This window comes from Macaca nemestrina, chromosome 6 (assembly GCF_043159975.1).
Source record: "Macaca nemestrina isolate mMacNem1 chromosome 6, mMacNem.hap1, whole genome shotgun sequence".
Classification (NCBI taxonomy): Eukaryota; Metazoa; Chordata; class Mammalia; order Primates; family Cercopithecidae; genus Macaca; species Macaca nemestrina.
The window spans coordinates 19,714,938-19,739,046 of NC_092130.1; the positions used below are offsets into that span (position 1 = coordinate 19,714,938).

Sequence of the window (24,109 nt, forward strand, 5' to 3'; positions counted from 1 at the left end):
AAATTGACTGAATAGCTTCTAAAAAGCAATATTACTCTTGGACTGATAAATGGCCAATGACACTTGGTATCAGTGTTAGGAGGCAATAGGGAATGGTGGTGAATATGGCAAAGTGGAGAGGCCATGCATTTATCCCAGGAGACAGAGCTGGTCACTTAGCTCCTGCTAATTGTTATTATGTAGAAGTATAGGCCTAGTGTTGCCAGATTGAGCTTTATTAGGGCAGCTGAAAATTAATATTTTTATTTGAAATAACCTGACTTTTAACTGGTTTTATATTACTTTGTAACTGACATAATTTTTTCAAACACTTCAGACCTATTTTTTTGAACCTGAAGTTCTATTTTGCTTATGAGCCCAAAAACTTGCAAACTTTGCTTCAAAATATTCTATAAATCTGGAGTCTCTGCAAAAGAATAATAAGGTTCTTTTCTTGTTGGTGCTTTTTTGAGATGGGCGGTAGGGGCAGGGGTCTTAGTACATTGCCCAGGCTGGTCTAGAACTTGGCTCGAGCTGTCCTCTTGCTTTAAACTCCCAAGTAGGTGGGATTGCAGGCACGCCATCACTTCTGGCTGTAGGTTCTTCTTTTGAAGTTCATCCTCAAGGGCCAGAGAGAAGGTATGACCTTGAGTTAAGAATGCAGGCCTGGGAGGCAGAGGCCTGTAGTCTAGGCCCAGATCTCAGACTAGTAATAGCTTAGGAAAGTCATTCAAACATATAGACCTCAGTTTCCACTTTTGCAAAATTTGAGAGTCAGACTAGATCTTGTCCTGTGAGATGCACTAAGAAAGAACAGAACACATAGCCAAATAAATTTACCCATTAATAGAATAAAGGTTCTAGGATGACCCTCAGTAAGTAGCCTGTCAGTTTTGTTTAACCCAGCTGTCTGTCAGTTGAGATGTTCTTTGCCACAGTAGGAGAAACTTCCATTTTAACAGGTTTAAACAACGAAGAGACTTCCTTGGCTTAAGTCACTACAAATGTCCTGAGGTGGAAGGGCGATCAGCATGGTTCAGTCAGCATCCTAGATCCATCTCTCACCAGTCCTTTTCATTCAGCCCTCCTCAGCATCATCTTAACTCTCAGGCAGACTTCTGTCATGGCAATGAAATGGCTGCAGCAGCTCCAGCCCTCACATCTACATGTGATCGTGTACGAAAAGAGAAAGAAAGATACTTCTGGTAGCCATCTTGGAAGGTCAAGGAAGCTTACTACTCCCTAGACCCTCCTCACATCTCAGCGGCCTCACATGCTCATCCCTGAACCGGTCCCTAGAGGCAAGAGATGGGATTGTACTAACTAGGTTATAATACCTGAGCCACAACCCCACCCACAGAGCCCAGCATGAAGTCAGCTTCCCTGAAAGCCTATGGGCCATTCAAGGAAGTCGTAAAAGCCAAAGTTTTTTTAAAAATGAGATAGTTTCCAATAGAATGAGGAACAGATGTTGGAGAAGCCACCTCAATGTCCTCAACACTATCACTTTAAAATATTTTTGAGCCTTGACTCTTTGTAAATTGCTTTCCACATATTAACAGGAATATACACATCTTTGGACATTCTATACTATATGTCCCTAAAGTTTTTCCACCTCTGAAGTGGATTGATTCTATGAAAGACCCCAGCAGAGGAAGCTAGGACATGCTATTAAATAGATAAGTGTTAGTTATTATCTTAACTAATGGATGCCAAAAGACATATCCTTTTGCCATATCAAGGACACATGGCAGATGTCAGGAAAAGAATACAAGATCTAACAGGACAATTCTCTTTTCTGGGAAGCAACATAAGAAATTACATCTCATGCCCTAGCCCTATCCATTTATTTGTTTCACCTCAGATTTACACATTTGAGCAACTGATGCTTTTTTTTTTTTTTTTCATTTTTGTGCAATTGAATAGTAGAGCCTTTGGAATTTTGCTCATGACCTAAGCCCATGCATCATCCAGCCTAGACTTAGGCTGTGAGGAAATGTCTTTTTGCAAACAACAGAAGCCTTGTTAACAGAATTACAATCCCATTAGAGCATTTTCTTTTAATATAGCAACTGTGTTGGTGGTCTAAAGGTGACCCATTAATCAGATTTATGGAATGACTTCGAGGAGAGATTAGCTTCAGAATTGTATTAGTTTAGTTTCTCCCAGGGCTCAGTTTAATGAATTTAGAAACCATACCAGCAAGAGATTTGTATTTTTCCATCCAGCTTAGTAAAATTTTATTTGTATTCAGAAAACATGCAGTACAGAGCAGGGAATGGGAACCGAGGGAATCCAGGGTGGTTTTTGTTCCCTAATGTAATGAAACGTAAGCCCTCCACAGTTTCAGCAGCTGGTCACTCACTTATTCATCTGTTCAGCAAATATTAATTCAAGACTTAGTGTGTGCATTGCCATGGCAAACCTTATGTGCCCTCAAAGGACTCTCAGTCTAGGGGTCACGAGGAACTTACAAATAGCTACAATGTCCTACCTGCAAAGGGACACAGAAGTGCAGAGGATGTGGTGACCCACCCACCTGCAGGAACCATCAAGGCCAAGGGAAGCTTTCAGTAAAGAGGTAAAATTTCAGGAGAGCCCTGAAGGAGGAGCAACATTTAACCAAGCAGAGGGAACATAATTCAGCTCATAGCCTGTTCTTGTGTCAATGAAATGTTGTATGTGTGGCTTTTGCTGGTATTAGAAAGACCAGGACCAAGAAATGATAGAAACTTAGGGGAAGAATAATACAGGTTAGATTTTTTTTAATCTGACTTTTTACCGAGACTTAGAGCATCTCTCTTCTGTAAGTCAGGCAGATGCTACAATACACAGTTTTCTGACAGTGTAGCACCGAGGGCCTGGTCTGGCCTGCAACCTGTTTTCTTTTGTCTGTGAGTTGCCTTTTGCACCCGTGTCCTCAGGAAAACCTAGAAGGGAGGAAGCCAGAGGTCCTGATCCTGGTTATGTCACTAATTCACTACATGACCTAAATGAAGCCACTTAAGCAGTTGGGGACCCATGTGTCTCCTCTTTAAATAGTGATCATGATATCTCTCTGGCATATTTTGTGAAAAGGTGTTAAGATGACATGCAAGAGGGCTTGAAAATAAAGAAGCTATAGAAATAAACTTGAAAATGCAATGCCGCAGGGTGAGTAAAGCAATGACCTTACTGGATGCTTGGCATGGAGGGCTTAGACATGGGACCTGGGCTTTTCTCAGAGCTGCCATTTACCAAATGTGTGGCCTATGTAGATATTTGATCACTTGGGCCTCCATTTCAACCTATATAAAATGGGGCCCATACTAGCACCTAACTTCCAGGGTCACGTGGATCCAATGAGATTATCTTTATACATTGTTTAGCTGAGTGCCTGCACTGTAAGTAGTACTAAGTAATTGTTTTTTTTGTTTTTTTTGGGGTTTTTTTTTGTTTTTTTTAGCCCAGGCTGGAGTGCAATGGTACAATCTTGACTCACTGCAACCTCTGTCTCCCAGGCTGGGGATTCTCCTGCCTCAGCCGCCTGAGTAGCTGGGATTACAGGCATGCACCACCACGTCCGGCTAATTTTTGTATTTTTTGTAGAGACGGGGTTTCACCAAATTGACCAGGCTGATCTCAAACTCCTGACCTCAAGTGGTCCTCCCACTTCGGTCAGTCTCCCAAAGTGCTGGTATTATGGCATGAGCCACCATGCCTGGCCAGTAATTTTTTTTTTTTTTTTTGTATTTGCAACCATCTCAAGCTTAATTTTTTCAATGCCAACCCCAGCCTGAGCCTTCATCTTTTTTGCTGTGTGTCCTACACATACAAGGGTGGAATTGCTAGTTTTATTGGTAAAAGCCAAGGACATTCACTGAGCCACAGATACATAGGGTTATAATGATTTAAAAGCAAAATCTATGCTTTGCGCTGTCATTTTTTCCTGCTAGTCTATGTGGCAGGATTTTAAAATCTGAATTTAGCAGACCTCTCTAGGTGTTAGCCGTCTTTCTTTCCTTTCTATCCACAGCACACTTGAACATACCCACACCAAGATTTTGATTCAGAAAAAGGATGTAAATGGCCTCATCTGGCTCATAGCGTCAGCCACTTGGTCCAACTCAACTTCTTAACATAGACTCTACATTAGAATATCATATTTGTACAGCTGTTAATAAAGCTGCAATTTGGTACTAATATTTCCTCTGAATAACAGCCCTCAAGGAAACCCCCAAAGCAGATGAACTGATTGACCAGGCAGAATTTAAGCTTTACCAGGGCTATTTGAGCATCAAAATACAGTCACAAGCCTATCTTCACCCTAAAACTATATTCTGGGGTTGCTGCAGGTATTAAATGAGTTACTGCTTTTAAAAGGCTTAGCTTTGTGCCTGGCATCCTGTGCCACTCATAAAATGTTAGCTTAAATATTGCTAAGGAGAGTTTGATAGCCTTGATAGGCAGAAGAAGTCATCATGAGCTTAACCCAAGGGGAGTAAGAAAGAATGACCACTGGCTGGAGTTTGGAACTGCATGAAAGAAGACAAAAAAAATCTTTAACCATAGAACTTGACTCCAAGGTCTAATAATATAACAAAATGGGCCTCAGGGAGGACTCTGAAAAATGCAGACAACAGAAAAACATCCATTATCATTTGAAGCCTGGCTATGAAAAGTGCCATTGGCTGGACTTACAGACCAGCAGATCATTGCATCCAGCCCTCAGGCCTTTGCTCTGCCCTTGGCACCAACAAACCAGGCTCCTTTCTGAAGCATCCATTTTGCAGGTGCCCACGCTACTCCCACTGCCTCACCCTGTGCTCACAGAAGGCCATAAACCATTTGGGCCAATTCAGCTTGTCATTTCAGGAGAGAATGCTTTAGGTCATCCCCAAAACACACTGAGTGGGAGAGTCATAAAACAAGAATTCAGGTATCCCTGATGCTCTGCACTCTTGTCATCAGGCATGATTTGTATGTCCACAGGTGAGGATTTATGGCCTCTGTTTTGCCATTAAGGAAATCGGAAAAGGTGAGGCTCCTGTTCTCAACACAGCCTCTGCTAGGTTTATGTCACCTTCTTCTGGGGCTCAATCAGCTTCTTGCCTCACTCCAAAACAGAGCCACGAGATCATGCTGAGCCATGTCGCTCCCACCACCATCACTCATCTGTCCTTGTAGACACACGTGTTCACATAGGTGAACTTATGCAAGTTAGATAACTTTCTGAGCCTGTTTCATCATCTATGAAATAGGGATAATGATAACAATAAAAGCTATTTCATTACTAGGCAGCTAACCTTTAATAGAGGTTAAATGCTGGGTTCATTATAGGTATTCAATACATGTAAGCTAATAATTTAATTTATCATTATTAGAAGTCTCCACTAGGGTATCTATAACAACAACAAAAAAGATAGATGTTAAAATGGCCAAAGGTTATAAAAAACTGCCTTTCCACTACCTGTATTCAAGAAAAATATACACGGAATCAATTGATATTTACTGAACACTCCCCCATGTGCTAAACATTATACCCAACTCTGTGTGCATATAGAAATATAAGACCCAGGATCATTGCAGCTCTTAGCAAGCTTCTTACATTCTTTAAAATGGAAGATGCACATGACAATTAGGAAATAGGATGCTAATATGCAGGGAAGTGTGGCAACAAGATGTGCACCATCATGTCCAGTGCCCAGGAGTGAAAAGAGAAAGGCAGCATTTGGATCTGCAGGAGTTAAAGGACGAGCATTTGGGAGACAATTCATGATCTTGAATACCCCCAATCTGAAGAATTGTACCCTGTGGCTATGACCTTGCTGGATGGCACCTGCGACTTCTACGTCTTCTGAAGCACAGTGTTTCCATGGCCATCACTGGTGACATTCTATGTGCAGTTCTGCTTTCTTTACTGCCACCACATGGTCAAAAAGGTCAGGAGTAGGTTATCCCCAGACCTGAGGCTTCAAACATCCTCCTGGTGTAAAGAACTTTATACTGTATTAAGGTAACCCAAATGTTCCACCCCTCACTAGCTTCTGGGTATGAATGAGGTCCCATTAATAAAAACGTCCCAATGACATGCCATTCAGCTCCAATCTGCTTACTTAGGACTTCAGTCCTCCCACCCTAATCCTCAACTCTCCACGGATATATCTAGGCATCCTCAGATTGGTAAATATTACATGTGTCCTCCACTATTTCTAGCCCAGCCAGGGGTCCTGGTCCTCCCCTTCCCCCCAACGCCTGCCGCTTCTCTGGCCTCAGCTGTTTCTTTCTGGTGCTTCCCTGAGCCCTGCAATTCTAATCCACCTCCCCAACCCCATTGTGATCTGTAGGTCACACAGGTTGTAAGCAGGGAAACCAGGATTCAAAGCCTCTCTCAATCCCTATGCTGCAGTCATTCTCTCGGGCATTCCTCTCTCACCCTGGGTTAGCGACATGGCACTGAGCATTCTGGGCTGGCATTTGAGCTTCCTGAAGGACAACCCAGGTCAGCTCATCATCCTATGTGGAATGGGAAGTTCCGCAAGATAACTAATACTTCTGACAAATCCCCTCTACACTAGTTGCCTGAAACTCTTTTAATAAAATCCAGATACTTGAAAAATGGAGCCTTCAGCATCCTCTCCTCCCTCTGTTTTCCCTTTCACCTGCTCCCCGATGGCATCCAGTTGGCATCCTCTTAATAATCCCTATCTCCTCTCGGAAAGCCGTTTAGCACTGCACTACTTAATTTTCCTCGTGGCAGAATCTTCCAGATGGAGCCTTCGTCCCAGGCCATGTTGATTTGTCTGATTTTTAAACAGCAGTGAACATCGCATAAAACTAAAATAGCAGTCATTCCCAGGTGTGGACCCACTAGCAGGGGGACAATCCAGGGTGTGTGTATGTGTCCACCTGGGGCAGCTGTTTCAAACAGGCTGGATTAATGAGAGCATGACTTCTGCTAGTGGGTCCTGGCCAGCTGCTGGTCTCCCCTGGGCTTCACTCAGTGCAGGAGCATGCTGCTTTTCTGCATTAGCAGGATTCGGCCAGTCATCACCTCCTCTGACTGAACCCCCTTGGGCTGTGTGCATCCCTGACTTTTCTGCAGACATGGTCCTGACAGTGGAGGAGACAAAGTGGACACTAGAGATTCAAGAGACCAGCATAAAGTGGCCCAGGGCAAGAAGGAAATGTCCCTGATCTCATTTTTTAATCCCTAAAATTCCTACAAAATGTGCCTCTGATTCCGTAACATAACTAAGTTTAGTTACTATAAATAAAATTCTTCAAATTTTTTACCAGCCAATCTACTAAACTGTTTCCCCTAAATTTTTTTTTTAATGAATGCCCCCAAAGTCATATGGATCTCATAGCTTTATTATTCCTAGATGCCTACCAGGGTATCCTGGAGGTATGTGTGCTTCTGTTTGAGAAGAGCATCCCTGGAACTGGGCAATCTCTGTCTCCGAGAAGGTAAATCCACAAAAGTGACTGAGAATATTTCTTCACCACTGCAGGCGATCCTAAGGAAGAGAGGATTATGTCTAAAGGAAAGACAGACAATTATGACCAGTACAGCAGTGACCCCTTGGGATCCAGCGAGTAATGTAAAGAAGAGAGAGACTAGTCTGACTTACCACTTGTGGGTGGCTCCTTTGATACTTAATGACAGGACTTGACAGGGCAATACTCCAGCCCAGCTCATAGAAGTGAGAACTCAGAAAAACACATATGCCATAAGCTCCTCTCCATGGCACTCCATCTTCCAGCACCTTTGTAACCTACATCCTAGAATAAGCAGTGCAGTCCTTTATTACAAAGGGGAAGAATGAGATTCAGTGTTCATGGATGGAGGTGTATTGGCCTTGCCTTTGATATGCCTCTGTATGCAGATACTGGCCAACTACTATTTACCAAAACCTTCAAAACCCGTGTGCTCTGGGAAGGTTGGCGATCAGGATTTCTCAGAGTGCAAGGTGTTCTCCCTGAATCCAATCTCAAATGCTGGGTAGAATGCTGAGATTATAGCAATCAGCTGATACCCCACATCCCCAAAGGCATTATCCAGTAGGACACAGAAGCCAAAGGAGGGGGAAAAAAAAGAGGAAGACAAGACAGAATGAGTGATACGTTCTTTGTTCCTTGGGACAATTTTGCTATAATATTTAAGAACATTTTAAAACACTCTCTCAAAAAGAAAAAAGAAAACCATTCTCTCCTTCACCCTATGAGATTCTTTTCTCACAGAGAGTATGGACCATTCCAGTGCCTATAAGTAGCCTTATACTTGGATATTTAACGGGTTTTCTCGGGGCTACTTTGAAGAAAAAAAATATCATCCCCTGAGTCAGCAGAGAGACCACGAAGTGTTTGACAGTTACAATGGCACCCTTAGTGAAGGAGTTTCCACCCTAAGTATATAAATAAACAACCCAAATGTTTAAATAGTCGAATGTATTTCCAAAATGGCACAGGGAAACAAATCTGGGGTGACTGCCCCTATTCTTCATAGAAAATAAAAGTGAGGGCTGGGGGGAGATGGGGATGGTTAATGGACACCAAAAAACAAAGCAAAACAAAATAGTTAGAAAGAATGATTAAGACCTAGTATGTGATAGCACAACAGGGTGACTATAGTCAATAATATGCAATTATATATTTTTAAATAACTAAATGAATATAATTGGATTGTTTGTAACACAAAGGATAAATGCTTGAGGGGATGGATACCCTGTTTTCCATGATGTGATTATTACACATGACATGCCTGTATCAAAGCATCTCATGTACCCCATAAATATATATACCTACTATGTACCCACAAAAATTTAAAGGAAAAGTGATGTGGGTGGAGTGGAAGCACAGAACCAGCTGATCAACTGAAAGGTGCTTGGAAACCTGTCATGTGCTTTCGCATGTAAGGAGGAATTATTACTAAAATGTTACAGATACATCACTCCCAAAATCTGAGGATTTTGGGGTCTCAGAGGGGTCTCAATAGTCATTTGGATGACATTTAACTGTGTCTGCTGCACTGAGCTCCCAGAACCGCGGAGCACTTCCGCAGAACCCTGGGTTCTTTCGAGTTCTAAAGTTGCTCCCCAATTCCAATGCCCCTGTTTATTTTATAGACTCGGCCTTCCAAATGGAAGCACCTTTATTTCACGGGGCTGGGGGATTCTTCTGAGAAGATCTTTTATAACCAGGAAGATTAGATGTTAGAAACACTTGTCTGAGGTTCTCCAGAGGGCCTCTAGGAAGGGAGGATGACACCAAAACCCTCTTCCTCCTCAGGGACTTTTGTGATGTCAAAGGAGAAAAGCGGAATTCTATTCACGACCCTTTCTCTGTGGAAGAGCAGACATGTCATGCCCAGTGCAGCTCAGATTCCAGCAGAAACAGAAACAAGAACATGCCCAGAGGCGCTCAGCATCAGTGTAGAAGCCCAGCAAAGGAAAGCCTGGCTCTCCAGGTCTGGCTGCCTTCAGAGGTACCCAGCTTCAAGTCAGCTGGGCTCAGTTAGAAGGACCACATGTGGGATATTAGTTTGGTTTCAAATCCCACATTTAAAGCGGGACATTTCCAAATGCAGACAGATGAGCCCACACCTCCGGAACAGATCGTGAAACTGTGTCACATGAGGAATAATTGAGGGCACCTGGAAAGTTAAATTTGGCTTGGCATACCCAAAAGTCTTCATGGGACACCTGAAGAATGCCTTAAAATATTTAAAGAATGGTGGAAGATGGAATAGACCGTATTACCTGGAAGAGCAGAACTGTTTAAATATTTGGTTAAGGCAGAAGGAAGGCTTTCTGAAATGAGAGCTCTTTGAAAATAGAATGCGGCCAGAAGAGGTGGCTCACGCCTGTAATCCCAGCACTTTGGGAGGCCGAGGCAGGAGGATCACTTGAGGTCAGGAGTTTGAGACCAGCCTGGCCAATATGGTGAAACCCCATCTCTACTAAAAATACAAAAATTAGCTGCGCGTGGTGGCAGGCCCCTGTAATGCCAACTACTCAGGAGGCTGAGGCAGGAGAATCGCTTGACCCCAGGAGGCAGAGGTTGCAGTGAGCCAATATCGTGCCACTGCACTCCAGCCTGGGCAACAGAGCAAGACTCCGTCTTAAAAAAAAAAAAAAAAAAAGGATGCATTGGATGCATTGGATGCATTGCCTTGAGAAGTGTGGAGTTCCTTAGCTGGAGGTGGGAAGGCTGAGGCTGTGGTACCACCTGCAGGGAGATAGTATACTCAAGCAGTAAAAACTGTGGGCTTTGGTGTCAGGCTGGACCCAGGTTCAGGTTCCAGCTCTGTTTTTGTGAGACTTTGAAAAATTTCTTTTTGACCCCCAAGTACCTCATTTGTGAAATGGGTATAATTATATCTACTTCTGTGGGTTATTATGCAAAGTAAATGAAATGTGAATTAACACGAGCGCTTGGCAGGTAAGAAATGCTAAATGTGTCATTGTTCCTGTCACTATTATTATCTCAGCTTGATAAATTGGATAGGAAGATAAAATAATTTCCTCAGATTTCTTCAGCCCTCTAATTCCACAGTTACTGTAAGGTGTCATTTCGTCAAAACTCCTGGTAGAATCTTCCTAATTCCCTGACTGCCCAGAGTGTTCAATTTCAGTGCAGCTCCGGATCTTCCTGGACAGTGGCAGATATCCTCGCCTTTCCTATTATCACTCTCCTTATAATCAAAAACAATCTTTCCCAAATCCCAGTTCCCTGAAACTCTATTTTCGTTGGTAACAAGTGGCCATTCTGGTAAATGGTGGATATTAAGAGTAGTACCACATTAATATGACAACACAGTTACCTTCTCTTTTAAAATTTTTCTCTTGTAAGGAAGCAAGGGCTGAACACAGGACTTGGTCAAGAACTGGCTGTCAGGAAACATTTTAAATGTTCATAAGAACAGATTTTGTTTTGTTGTTTTGTGTTTTGTTTTGTTTTGTTTGAGACAGAGTCTTGCTCTGTCGCCCAGGCTGGAGTGCAGTGGCGCAATCTCAGCTCACTGCAACCTCCACCTCCCAGGTTCAAGCGATTCTCATGCCTCAGCTTCCTGAGCAGCTGGGACTACAGGCACGCGCCACCACACCCAGCTAATTTTTGTATTTTTAGTAGAGACGGGGTTTCACCATATTGGCCAGGCTGGTGTCGAACTCCTGACCTCATGATACATCCACCTCGGCCTCCCAGAAATGCTGGGATTACAGACGTGAGACACCACGCCCAAAGACAGATCTGTACTAATGAGATTCTGTAGATTATGCCTGGCTATTCTAGAGAGATTATGAGGTGGTCATTCAGGAGTAAGGTAGAATACAAGGCAATCTCATGACAGGCTAACTTGGTGGATAGTTAGGTGCTAGTGGGACCTTCCTTTATTCTCCCATTAGTTGAAACTTAAAGCTCACTCAGACCCCGTCTTTGTCTCACCCAAGAAAAGAGCAGACCTACGTGCAGAAGTGCTGGAAGGATGTCCGCGTGGGAGACTTCATCCAAATGAAATGCAACGAGATTGTCCCAGCAGACATACTCCTCCTTTTTTCCTCGGACCCCAGCGGGATATGCCATCTGGAAACTGCCAGCTTGGATGGAGAGACAAACCTCAAGCAAAGACGTGTGGTGAAGGGCTTCTCACAGCAGGTAGAGCTCTTTCTAAGATCTTCAGTGGTAAAGTCAAATACAGGAAGCAAGCCTACCCTACTGGAAAACTGAACTAAACCTAGTGGGTAGAGGGGAAAGTAGTAGATGCCTCCTTTTCCCTAGCAGTTTAGATACACCAAATCCTACCAGCAGCCCTCTGAGATGGATATTATCTGCATATCACAGATGAGGAAACTGAGGCTTACGGAAGTTAAATAACTTGCTGAAGGCCTCAGAGTTTCTAAATGGGGATCCACTCTGTTCAATTGAGGAAGCTATACTCTCAGCTCTGAACCGAGGAGTGTAATGTCTGTTCCATTATCCCTAGGACCAACTCCTCTTCTGTGCTCATCCAATCCCAACTCACTCTGCCCAGCTCAACCCTAGCAATCTCTCCTGCCACTAATCCTAATACTCCTTCTGCCCCTCCTAAATTGCAGCAAGGTATCATTAACTATGTTTCCATTTGTGTATTCCTTAACTTCTCAATAGGGCTTAAGCCTCCTTGAGGGCAGAGAGAGATCATTGATACTTTTTTTTTTTTTTTTTTTTTTTAAGACACTGGGTTTCCACTGGGTGCGATGGCTCAAACCTGTAATCCCAGCACTTTGGCAGGCCGAGGCAGGTGGATCACTTGAGGTCAGGAGTTCAAGACCATCCTGGCCAACACGGTGAAACGCTGTCTCTACTAAAAATTAAAAAAATAGCCAGGAGTGGTGGCAGGCACCTGTAGTCCCAGCTACTAGGGAGGTTGAAGCAGTAGAATCGCTTGAACCCAGGAGGCAGAGGTTGCAGTGAACCAAGATCACACCACTGCACTCCAGCCTGGGCAATAAAGTGAGACTGTGTCTCAAAAAAAAAAAAGAGAGAGACTGGCTCTCAGTCTGTCACCCTGACTGGAGTGCAGTGGCACTGACACTTTTGTTTAATCCCCACCCCTTCATAAACGGTACCTCAGACATCATGGAGAAACCATGATTGTTTGGTGGGTAAAAGCTCAGGGTCTGGGGTCTGACGGAGATGGGTTCAAAGCCCAGGTCCCACCACTCATCAGCCATCTCACCTTGGGCAAGTTACTATCCTCTCACACCTTGGTTCCCTCATCTGGAAAATGGGGACAAAAATAGTTCCCTTTCCATAGGGTAGTTTTGAAGACTAAATGGTAGGTACATGACTGACTTAGCATGAAGATAGGCACATAGTAAAAGACCAGTGAACATTTGGGATTAATATCAGTGCTTTCATAGGCAATATGTGTTGACTGACTGAAGCCGGGTGTGAAATTCCAATTTGCAATTAAAATTCTCCTTGTGGGAGTTGATTTCCAATATGGTCCCTTTCTTTAACCAGGGAAAAGAGTACAATTTTATCACTTTTCTTCATTCTGCCAGCCTTTGGCTGGGGAGAAATTGAATGAGTCAGAGGATCTGGGAGAAGGAAGGCAAATGATTTATTCCTCAGAGATCCTCATGAGCTAGAGTACAGTTTTCCAGACTCACACTTCTCAAGTAAGTTTTTAAGTTCTAGGAGCAAGGGTCATTGTACCTTGCCTTGCCTCTCTCTAAGCACCTGACAAACAGTTCTCATAAAACCCTCTTTGTGTGATTGATTTGGTCCTCAGAAGCCTGTTCTCTTGTGCATATCTTGGGAATAATAATAGCTACCCCATGGTTTTGCTGTGAAATTCAAATGGTATAAGGAAAGTAAAGAACAGAATAAAGAGTTTGCCACCCAAGAGACTCACAATAAATGGGAACCATTGCTGCTACCAAGGCTGCAGTTGCCACCACTGGAAATGGAAACCACCACCACCCCCTGTAGATCAGCATGCCTACTGGTCTCCAGGCTCTGAGTCGATCACTGAGCAGCAGCCCTGTCTCGGAGTTTGCTCACCTCTGCTTATTACAGCCACATTTGCTGAATCACCGTAGGGTTCGCAAAAAGGCAGGGTGAGATCTGGTCTAAGTTCACAGAGTCATTCTAGACAAGCAATAACAATCTGTTTCTGGGCTCAGAACTCTGTAGCCTGCCCTTTGACCAGAGGCTTTCAAATCTTTTCAACAGTAACAATAAGAAATGTATAAAATATTACAAACACACACACACTCACGCACTTGCACGTGTGTATGTGCACATGGGTGAGTATTTAGTATGTAAGAATGACACCTTAGCCTGACCACATGCAAGGCACTCTGAGACTTTCTATGCTATTCTACCTTTTTTTTTTTTTTTTTTTTTAGGACTGAGTCTTGCTCTGTTACCCAAGCTAGAGTACAGTGGCACAATCTCTGCTCAGTGCAATCTATGCCTACCGGGTTCAAGTGATTCTCCCACCTCAGCCTCTTGAGTAGCTGGGATTACAGGCATGCACTACCACACCCAGCTAATTTTTTGTATTTTTAGTAGAGACAGGGTTTTCACCATGTTGGCCAGGTTGGTCTCAAACTCCTGACCTGAAGTGATCCACCTGCCTTGGCCTCCCAAAATGTGGGGATTACAAGTGTGATCCCTGGTGCCTGGCCTATTTTACCCTTTTTTTTTTTTTTTTTTTTTTTTTGAGTTCTAGGAGCAGTAAAACTTGTAAATCTACCCTTTAGCCTCCCTACCACAACATCTTTATCCAATTCTGAAACTTTCTTACTCTCTCTCTGGCAGTCATGTCAGTGTTGTTTCATTTCAACCAGTGACTTTTCTTTTTGTCTTTGGCAGCAGTTCCCAAACTGCGTTTTGCATATTAATTAGTCAGCTAGTTTGGGATGTAGTTGGAATGAAGAGTCAGGTGAAAGGGACATTCACACTCCGGTGCTATAGACCAGTCAATTTAATAAGTCTCTCCAACTCTAACCCTCAGTTCTCACAGAGCACTTGCTGAGATGATTTACAAAAAGAAAAACAAAAAGAGAGAGATAAATTCCTATGCAAAAGGAAGGAGATTATTTGAGCTTGAAGGTTTCCAGGGTTCTCTACTCTGTCTCAGTTCTTGATTCTCCCCCTCACTTTGCTCGAGTGTTTTTTTTTTTTTCATTTTAGTAATAATAATAGACTTTTATTGATTCCATAGTAAGGGCTTTGCTTGTTTATCTCGTCTATCCTCAAAACAACCCAATGAGATGGGCACTATTATTGTCTCCATTTCCATAAGGAAACTGGGGCATATGGAGGTCCTATAACTTGTCCCAGGTCACTGAGCAGGGAAGTTTTGGAGCAGGCTTCAAAGCCAGGTTTGTCCAGAGTCTCAGTTTTTCTGTTTTGTTTGTTTTGTGTTTTTTTTTTTTTGGTGTTTTTTTTTGTTTTTGTTTTTTTTGAGACAGAGTCTCACTCTGTCACCCAGGCTGGAGTACAGTGGAACTGCAACCTCAACCTCCCAGGTTAAAGTAATTCTCCTGCCTCAGCCTCCTGAGTAGCTGGGACTACAGGCGCCCGCCACCACACCCGGCTAATTTTTTGTATTTTCAGTAGAGACGGGGTTTCACCATGTTAGCCAGGATGGTCTCAATCTCCTGACCTCGTGATCGGCCTGCCTCAGCCTCCCAAAGTGCTGGGATTGGTGGGAAAGTGGGAAAGTGCCCAGAGCCTCAGTTTTTAAGGCTCAGTAGCTCATATCCCTGGCCCTTTAACTGTTACCTTGAGTTCACACAGAGATACTTACTTGAAAGCATACATTTATTGTTGCCAGGATTCTTTCCACATACAGATAGCAGGTGGCAGGGATAATGAAAGTGGGCTCAGCCTGCTCCCTGGGGGAAGACATCTTGGCTGCTCTTTGCGACCTTGCTTCTCCCTTATACTTTTAGGGCAGAAAGATTTCTGAGTATGGATAGAACTTGCTTCTGGCTAACTCTATACCATAGGATTTCCCTAATGTATTGAACAAACATGTGGATGAGAGTTGCAAGGAAAATAAATGTTGCAAGGCCAAGTAATATGAGAAGACAGTAGGTTACCAGTTTTCAAATATTGTGTTCTGCAGAACTCTGATACTTTAATAAGCCCCAAAGAGAAGGACAGGTGCTATTATGTAGTATTTCTAAACATTTAAGCACAAGAAACTTTTATCCCAAGAAACACATCTCGGAACTACTGTAGGAGGGGTGGGCTACCACTAAGGGATTTGCTGCAAGTATATTACAGGTGTTGAAGGTGTATCATAATCATCACTGGGAAAGTTTTTAAATATATATATGCATCCTTCTGTATCACCACCAGTAAATTAGGACTCACTAGGACTGAGTAGGGCCTTGAGTGTGCATATTTAAAAAAATTTTCTCCCAGACAATCTTGATATAAACCTACCACCACCTCCTTGAAAACCTGTACAACCAAGGAAAGGTGCCACCTCCAGTGCTTCCAAAAAACACTTATCCTAGTAATGGGAAGAAAACTACCATCTAGGCACTTCTTACTAGTTCTTTTACATGCATTGTCTATTTTAAGCCTTATGCCACCATGGGAGGTGGGCATCACTATCCCTATTTTATACATGAAACCTCTGAGGCACTGAAAGAGCAAATCTCACTAATCATCTCAAAGATTTTGAACACCTACAAATATGGTTTGTTTGGAAATTCGATGTCTTATGTAATAAGTATTAATGGCTTTTGATAGTTTATTCTCCAAGTCCCTACTGTATTTGAGACCTTCACCTTGCCAAAAGGGCTTTTACTAACCACAGAGATTACGAGGAACATCTAACCCCACACATATACCCACACTCATTTTTACCATCTTCTAGAGGACGAGAATTACTATATTCTGGTAATTCAAAGTCAATAAGACACACTTTATCCCAGCTCCCATAGATCAGCATTTCTCAGAGTCTGCTAAGCACTTATCCCAAGAGACAGTTCTTGAAAAACCCATGGTCCATGGTCAAGTCACATTAAGAAGCTTTTGTTCTGTGGTCCCCTCTTGCAGGTTCCAATGTTCATTAACATATTAACATCTCTGAGAAAACCTAGAGTCAAGAGGCCTGTTAAACTTTCTTTAGCCCTGAGCTCTCCAAATTTATTTAACCTAAGAATTATTTTTCAGCACAAATATTATTAACATTCCTATGGAGCTTTTCAGAAAATATTAGCCTGAATTGTGGTACAGACATGGTCACAACAGGTGAAGGGTAACAGAGAAGTTGACGAATCCTCGTGGCTTAGGCAGTCCATTCTTCCCTTTCCTGTTTAGGTTCAAACGAAATTATAAACATTAAAGAACTTCTTAAAAGAGTCTTTCTCCCATGACATTGCAGATTATCCTCAAGGCTGCCAAAGAGTTAATTTCAAATCCTTGTCTCAGAATTCTTCTTGGACTAAATCAACTTTTTTTTTTCCACTGGAACTTTTATCCCAATGGGCCATCTTTGAATTTATAAAATTATTGACCTATTTTTGAGATATTCACTCTCACTTCCCATTGTTAGGGAAAGAGGGGAAAGGGAAGGAATTCAAAATTAGGATTATGCTAAACACCTGTCCAGCGGGCAAGAGGACTTTATTAGAGAATTCAAACGTACAGTTTTCTCTTTGGTGATATTCTGATACCTGAAACCTCTTCTGTAAAAGAGTTTTAACCTAGGAATTTAACACCTGGAAAGGAGTATATAGCATTCATTTCAATAAATGTAACAGTTACCAAAGCCAAAGAATCAGAAATGGATGCTTCCAATTAGTGTTTCAGATCAAACATGTCCCTGGCTATCTATTTTCCAAATCACTGAAGCCGAAGTCCCACTGAAGCATGGGTCAGATCATTCCCCAGGGCCAACTGGGAACTTGCTATGCCAAGTGCGATCTGTGGACAGTCACTTCAGTAAGCATCACTGAGAACTTGTCAGAAATGTGAAATCTCAGGCCCCACCCCAGACTGAACCAGAATCTGCATTTTAACAGGATCCTCAGGTGATTCACGTGCACATGAAAGTTTGAAAGGCACTGGTCCAGAGCATCATTGATCAATGTAGTAATCATGCTGTTTGTTGCTCAGGTTAAAAACTCTCCATTGAGTCTCCCTTTTGACTATGGTTAGTGCTTTTAAGCCATTTGCTCAGTTACGAATAGCTGCTGTAGCCTGGATCCTCTGCAGTGAAAGTATGTGTTGATTTTAAGGTACTTAGAGAAGAATTTTACCAACAAAGAGTTGAGATCCAGTAGGAAGAAATTTATTACCATCCCATTTTAGTGATGCCAAACCTCAGTTAAAGCAAAGGTAGCTGCCTGTCTTCTAACCTTGCCTGCCCTTAAAAACCAGAGAAAGTTCCTCTTTCCTGCTAGATTTGCAATGGGACCTGTCCTGACAGACTTCTCCAAATTTCCTTTAAGAATGAAACTTAGTGCTTTCTACCTGTTGATCAGTGCTTAAATGTTGAGCACAGATCACATTTTCTAGGATTCTTTTAAAATATGACTTCATAGTAGTATATAATATCGAGATTACAACACCTATGTGCCATAGGCAGTGAGTGTTCTATATCTATTATTTCTTTCTACTACTCACAAATAACCCTGTAAAATAGGTGTTTTTATTATTCCATTTAACAAATGAGGCAAGAACAGTTAAGAAACCCTGTTTTCTAGGTTAACTGAGCTCAGATTCAAACTCAGGCACAGATCTTTGGTGGGTTTGTTTACTTTTTGTAAAGGAAATTTTTAAGTATATACAAAACTGGAGAGAATAATGTGATACATTTCTATGGACCCATCACCTAATTTCAACAATTAGTTTATAACCGTCTTGTTTTATCTATGTCCCCACCCTCTACTCTCTGCAAATTATTTTGAAGCAGATCTTCAATATTTCATTTCACCCATAAATATTTCACTATGTATCTCTAAAGGATAGGATTTTAAAAATATACAAGTATACTATCATACCTAAAAATTGGCAACAATTCTTTGATGTCAACTTTCAAATCAGTGGTCAATATTTTCCATTTGTTTGAATCAGGATCCAAATAAGAACAAATATTGAGATTAATTTCTTTAAACTCTTTTATTCTGTAAGTTCCCCATTTAGCTCTCTTTTTAATGCATAGTTTTTGTTGCTTAATAAACCAGGTTGTTTATCTGGTATGATTTCTTTTGTCGTCGTTGTTGTTGTTTTGTGTTTTTTTGAGATGGAGTTTCGCTCTTGTTGCCCAGGCTGGAGTGCAATGGTGCGATCTCAGCTCACCGCAGCCTCTGCCTCCTAGGTTCAAGCAATTCTCCTGCCTCAGCCTCCAGAGTAGCTGGGATTACAGGCATGTGCCACTATGCCCAGCTAATTTTGTATTTTTAGTAGAGATGGGGTTTCTCCATGTTGGTCAGGCTGGTCTCGAACTCCCAACCTCAGTTGATCCATCTGCCTCGGCCTCCCAAAGTGCTGGGATTACAGGCGTGAGCCACTGCACCCGGCCCCTTTATGATTTCTTATAGTCTGTGCGCTGTCTTCCTGTGGAACCATTTAACATGTTTTTCTGACCACTGTATTTTTACAACGTGGTAGTAGGAACTAGTGTCTAAGTCAGATTCGGGTTAGATTTGGTATTTGTGCATGTGCATGTCAATGTTATGTCATAGGAACTGCAGTGTGCTACCATCTCAAGGCACAAAACATCTATCTGTTTTCACTGTTAATAGTTGTTGATGATGGTTGTTTAGATCCATTACTTCAATGGAATTTGGAAAACTAGTGATATTCTAATTGGTTTATAAGGAAAAATTTCCCCTCATGAAATATTGGGTCACTGTGGGGTGTCCCCTCTGTAGAGAAAATGGATGCCTTTGAGTCTTTCCTCTCATTCACTTTTCAAAATAATGAGTTGGTTGCCTAGGATCCTCCAAAGGTGTTCAGTGGGTTTTTCTTTTTTAGCATCAATATGAACTCATGGTTTTAAAAATATCTGACATCAAATCAATGCACTTGTTGTCTCTCATTATCGCCCCATCTCTAGCCAGTGGGAGCTTCTTAAAAATAAGAAGTGGCTCCTGAGTCCTTTTCACATGACGTTAGTGGTCTTTGGTAGATCTGGTTCCTTTTAATAGAAACCACAATAAGTACATGCTAGAGGAGTTTATTACTATTGGATTGATTATTTCTCTGCCATTTAAATGAACACGACTAGGACATTTTTAAGATTAAATACATCTGGATTCATGCTGACACTTCAAATTCAAGAATAGAGGTTTAGTACTGCACCTCATCAATATTAAATATGTAATCTTTTTCCCATATCAGGCAAATTCCCTGTCCACTGCACTACACCACCCCCTTTTGATATTTAACACTCACAGAAATTCTATGAGGTTGAAATGGTAGGAACTAGCAACATATTGGAGATGAGAAAATAACTTCGGAGAGATCAAATTTGTCAAAGATTATCCAGGTCATATAGTGTTGAGCCCAAATTAGAACTCGGTTCTGATGTACCTGATTATTTCTCCCATTGCTGGAATTATTCTTAACTTTCTCTATATGTATTTTTATTTCTCAAATGAATATAATTTTCATCTGTATGAAAATTCTAAAGCTCTATAAATGTTAGATTTAATTATTTATAACAATAATAACTTGATGGTGATGGGACAACCCTATGAAAAACTGTTATTTTCTATAGACTTCTGGCCTCATTGTGGTGATCTCCTCCAGTCTTCTACTTGCATGTGGGTACACACTCTCCTCACACACTCATACAACATCCCCTCTTCCCAATGTCTAGCATTATTTGCACACTTCTATTAAAAGGTCTTTTCCTTTAGGGCCTTATGAGGAAACTCTGCTAGGTTATGTGAAAGATGAAATTTTGTTTGTTTGTTTTTGTTTTGTTTTGTTTGAGATGGAGTCTTGCACTGTTGCCCAGGCTAGAGTGCAGTGGCATGATCTCAGCTCACTGCAACCTCCGCCTCCTGGGTTCAGGCGATTCTCCTGCCTCAGCCTCCCAGGTAGCTGGGATTACAGGCACCCGCTACCATGCCTGGCTAATTTTTTGTATTTTTAGTAGAGACAGGGTTTCACTATGTTGGCCAGGCTGATCTCAAACTCCTGACCTTGTGATCCACCCTCCTTGGCCTCCCAAACTGCTGGGATTATGGGCGTGAGCCACCGTGCCCAGCCCGAAAGGTGAAATATTAATGGATTATATCTTAAAGTTATGGATGATAACCTAAGGTATTAATGAATTATATCTTAAAGTTTTCTCCTTCCTACTACCTCCATTACCCAAGACAACGTATTTACATTTTAGTATTGGCCTTCACTGTCTTAACCAATTGTGGGTATTTAAGGTCAATGTGGGAAGCATTTGATATCTCAAATGAAAACCATACCAATCTAATATGTTATATGGATTAGTTAAGACTCTTGGTTACATGTGACAGAACTGTAATTCAAAATAGTGTGGACAAAAAAATTAAATTTATTAGAAAAATATGGAGTGGGTTGGCCCTTAGGTTCATGTGGAATGAGGACTTCAGAATCCATCAGTACAATGTCCATCTCTTGTCTATGTTTCTTGCGGTATGTTTGGCTTCCATCTTACCAACCAACTTCCTTCATGTGGAATGAAACGTGGTACCAGTAGTACTTGTGCTTTATAGCTTAACCCCAGAGAGGGTCTAGCAACCTTCCCCGATGTCTAGATTGAAAAGCATCCTGGGGAAAGAGGCTGACTGGCCTGGCTGGTATCATGTACCCATTCCTAGACAAATTAACTCTGGCCAGAAACAAAGGACTCATGTTTGAAATTGGTCTGTGGGGTGTGAGAGTTCTGAATAGCACAGCAATAAAGAGCCATTTATCTATGACTCATCAGAAGTATATAAACCTAACTTATGTGTGACCATGGTCATTCATCCTTAAGGAAGGGGGCTTAATACCCTCTGTCTCTCTCATATAGTTCCTACTGTTATCCCTCTTCCCAAAATGTCCTTCCCTTCCGACCTCTCTCTGCCTAGGCAACACTCTGACCAGTGTCCCACAGGTAATCATTCCTTCCTCTGTGCTCCCACGGACTTTGCTCTTGCCACTCTCAACTATTATAGTCCATTCAATAAATTCATTTACTCAACCAACATCTGATGAGGTCCTCCTGTTGCCAGACACCATACTTGGATCTTTGTTTTGTGGTTTCTCAGCAGAGGTGACACATTGTGATCATATCTCTCATGAACAACTTAATATTCTTTTGCCAGAACATGAGGTACAAAACGCTGGATCTCGTATCATCTTCTTGTGTTTCAGTTATCCACAGCAAGAAAGAATTTGTACAGAAAAGTTTTGTCTGTGTAATACTCCCTTAAGGCGCCACTGGCCATCTGGTGGCACCTGTTCATATTTCAGGCATCAGACCACTCACACATTCATTCATCAAATATTTATTAAAAAGCCTTCTCTGTGGTAGATGCTGTAGCATGCTCTGGGGGCTCAGGAGTAAACAAGAGAGGTACAGGGTGTGACTGCATGCTCTTACAGGGAATTACACAGACAATTGTTAACAATTCTGCCAACAATTAGTTCCTTTTAGAAATGACAGAATAAATCATCCCATTTCCAGTATTTGCTTGGCATCCAAGCCCATGCCCTATATGTTTGGGAAATGCCATAGCAAGGTCTCAAGATTACTTTTAGTCAGCCCAACTGGGAAACAGAGTATTTGTCCACTTGACAAAAGGGAACTCAAACTGTAAAAAAAAAAAAATCCTTAAGACAGAGTCTCCCTCAGCCCTCCCGCCCAATCTGCCTGCTTTTGTAGGTGAATCACTAGGGAAGGCAGGAACCTCTAGAGTGATTGAATATGCAAATGATTTCCTCATCGAGAGCCAGAGGAAAGTAACTGCCAGTCACCCTGTTGTGGGTTATCTTGAAAAGAACCTTCACCTACCAGGAAGCAGAAAGGTTATCAAATGCTGATAACTGTCATTAGTTTTCAGATAGGATTCTCAGAAATCAGAGGGTTGCTTAATTTGTATACCAGGAAGAAAACCTTAATCACCTAGCTCAGCAGCTGGGGTGTGGAGAACATTTGCTTTCACCATTTAGACAACTGATAACTTAAAATGAAAAACACTTTAGTGTTCTTCCAAGGTTGCAGCATACCTCCTGTGTAGCTTCCTTAGTTGGCATGGTTTGCCCACCCTATAACCCCTACTCCTTGGCACAGTCAGTTGAGCAGTCCACACAGCGGGGTCAGTGCCGCCATTTTGTTATCCTCATCCCCAGGTGGCGGTGGCTCTCCTTGGTAGTCCTCTAGCCTGGGAATCATGTAGAAACAGACACCAAGAGCTTCACAGAAGCATGGCAGTCACTAATCCAACCCGTCTTTTTTGGTAAATATTCTTGACTCTTGGTAAAAACTATATACATAAATGATTTCTATGTTTAAGGAAAGGGTTTTGTTGGTTTCCCTTTCTTCAGTCGACAAAATCTTTCACAAGTGATACTTCCTAATGGACACAGAGGGATTTCAAAGTGGTCTAAGATATTCTTCTAATCCTGTAAGAACTTTATGACTATGGGTTCCATAAAAAAAAAAAAAAAGAAAAGACCCTTTGTGACTATTAAAAAAAAAAAAGGAATTGTCCTTTCAATGTCCATTATTTAATAACATATATTAAAACCAAAAGTTACACTGAATCTAGTGAATTTGTAAATGAAATTTTAATTTATTAATCTCAATAATTCCTTCAGAAATCTGAAAGATAGTGGTACATGCCTATGTGAGACTTATTTTTACTCTTTCGACAGACAGCATTTGGGAGCATATAGGGGATTTGTAGACAAGATGTAGTAGCTTAATCTACCAATCAGGAACCACTGGCTTACAGAAACAGCTTGGTTGCAAGAATTACTTAACAGTCTCCTTCTTTCTGTTCCTCCCTTGAGTCATTCCACACAAGTCAAAGCCCCACAGTGGGAGAGTTTAATGGGCAGGGCATCACTACTTACATTCTCATCACAATTATAAACCAGAGAGGATTGGCAGTTTCCCACAAGAAAGCCAAGAGTTTACAGAAAAAGGATGAAACAGACGATGTATAGCCAGAAAACAGCTATCCATTACAAACAATTCCAAAAGATCATTCATACATTTATTTAATCACAAGTATTGATCAATTTGATCATTAATTGTAAAGAATAAAAGGAAATAAGCCTAGAAAAGTAAAACTTGAGTCAAGTGCAAGGGAAATGGCCTATTCTAGCTAATGGAATATATGCCAGCCTAAGATGCCAGGCTTGCTGCACCTGGGACACAGGTGAGTGAGGAGGACCTCAACCCTGGGCACTGATTACACCCTGGCACCAGGCCCACTTTCCTTTACTCACAAAGAGACCGCTATTGACACATCTGAGCTGAACTGGGAACTTTGAGTTGTCGTATGGCTGCAATCATTAATTTGTGTTAATCACCCCTTTCTTCTCTTGATTCTCACTTACTGTCCCATATGACTCCTCTATCATAGATAGTAAATAAAAGCTTGAATGCACGCGTGAATGAAGGGGAGACTAGACTGGCCCAAGGTGGGATCTA

At 41.9% G+C, this 24,109-nt stretch overlaps 1 protein-coding gene and 1 long non-coding RNA gene across 8 annotated transcripts in view; one reads left to right on the forward strand and one right to left on the reverse strand.

Annotated features, from left to right (window-relative positions):
* Positions 1–24,109, forward strand: part of LOC105482324 (ATPase phospholipid transporting 10B (putative)) — a 123,803-nt gene that overhangs the window by 6,657 nt on the left and 93,037 nt on the right. For 5 of the 7 annotated variants that reach the window (XM_071098113.1, XM_071098112.1, XM_071098114.1 and 2 more), the window contains one exon: positions 11,412–11,616. The exons of 1 other annotated variant lie outside the window; for it this stretch is intronic. In XM_071098113.1, the coding sequence (XP_070954214.1) occupies positions 11,412–11,616 (205 nt within the window). Of the gene's footprint in view, positions 1–9,107; positions 9,428–11,411; positions 11,617–24,109 lie in introns of those variants that run through there. One more of the 7 variants, XM_011742346.3, reaches the window with a different exon arrangement.
* Positions 483–8,652, reverse strand: LOC139363711 (uncharacterized). Its single transcript, XR_011624500.1, has 3 exons — positions 7,593–8,652; positions 7,352–7,478; positions 483–1,141 (listed from the first exon to the last, which is right to left on the reverse strand). It is a non-coding gene; the product is annotated as an uncharacterized lncRNA (long non-coding RNA).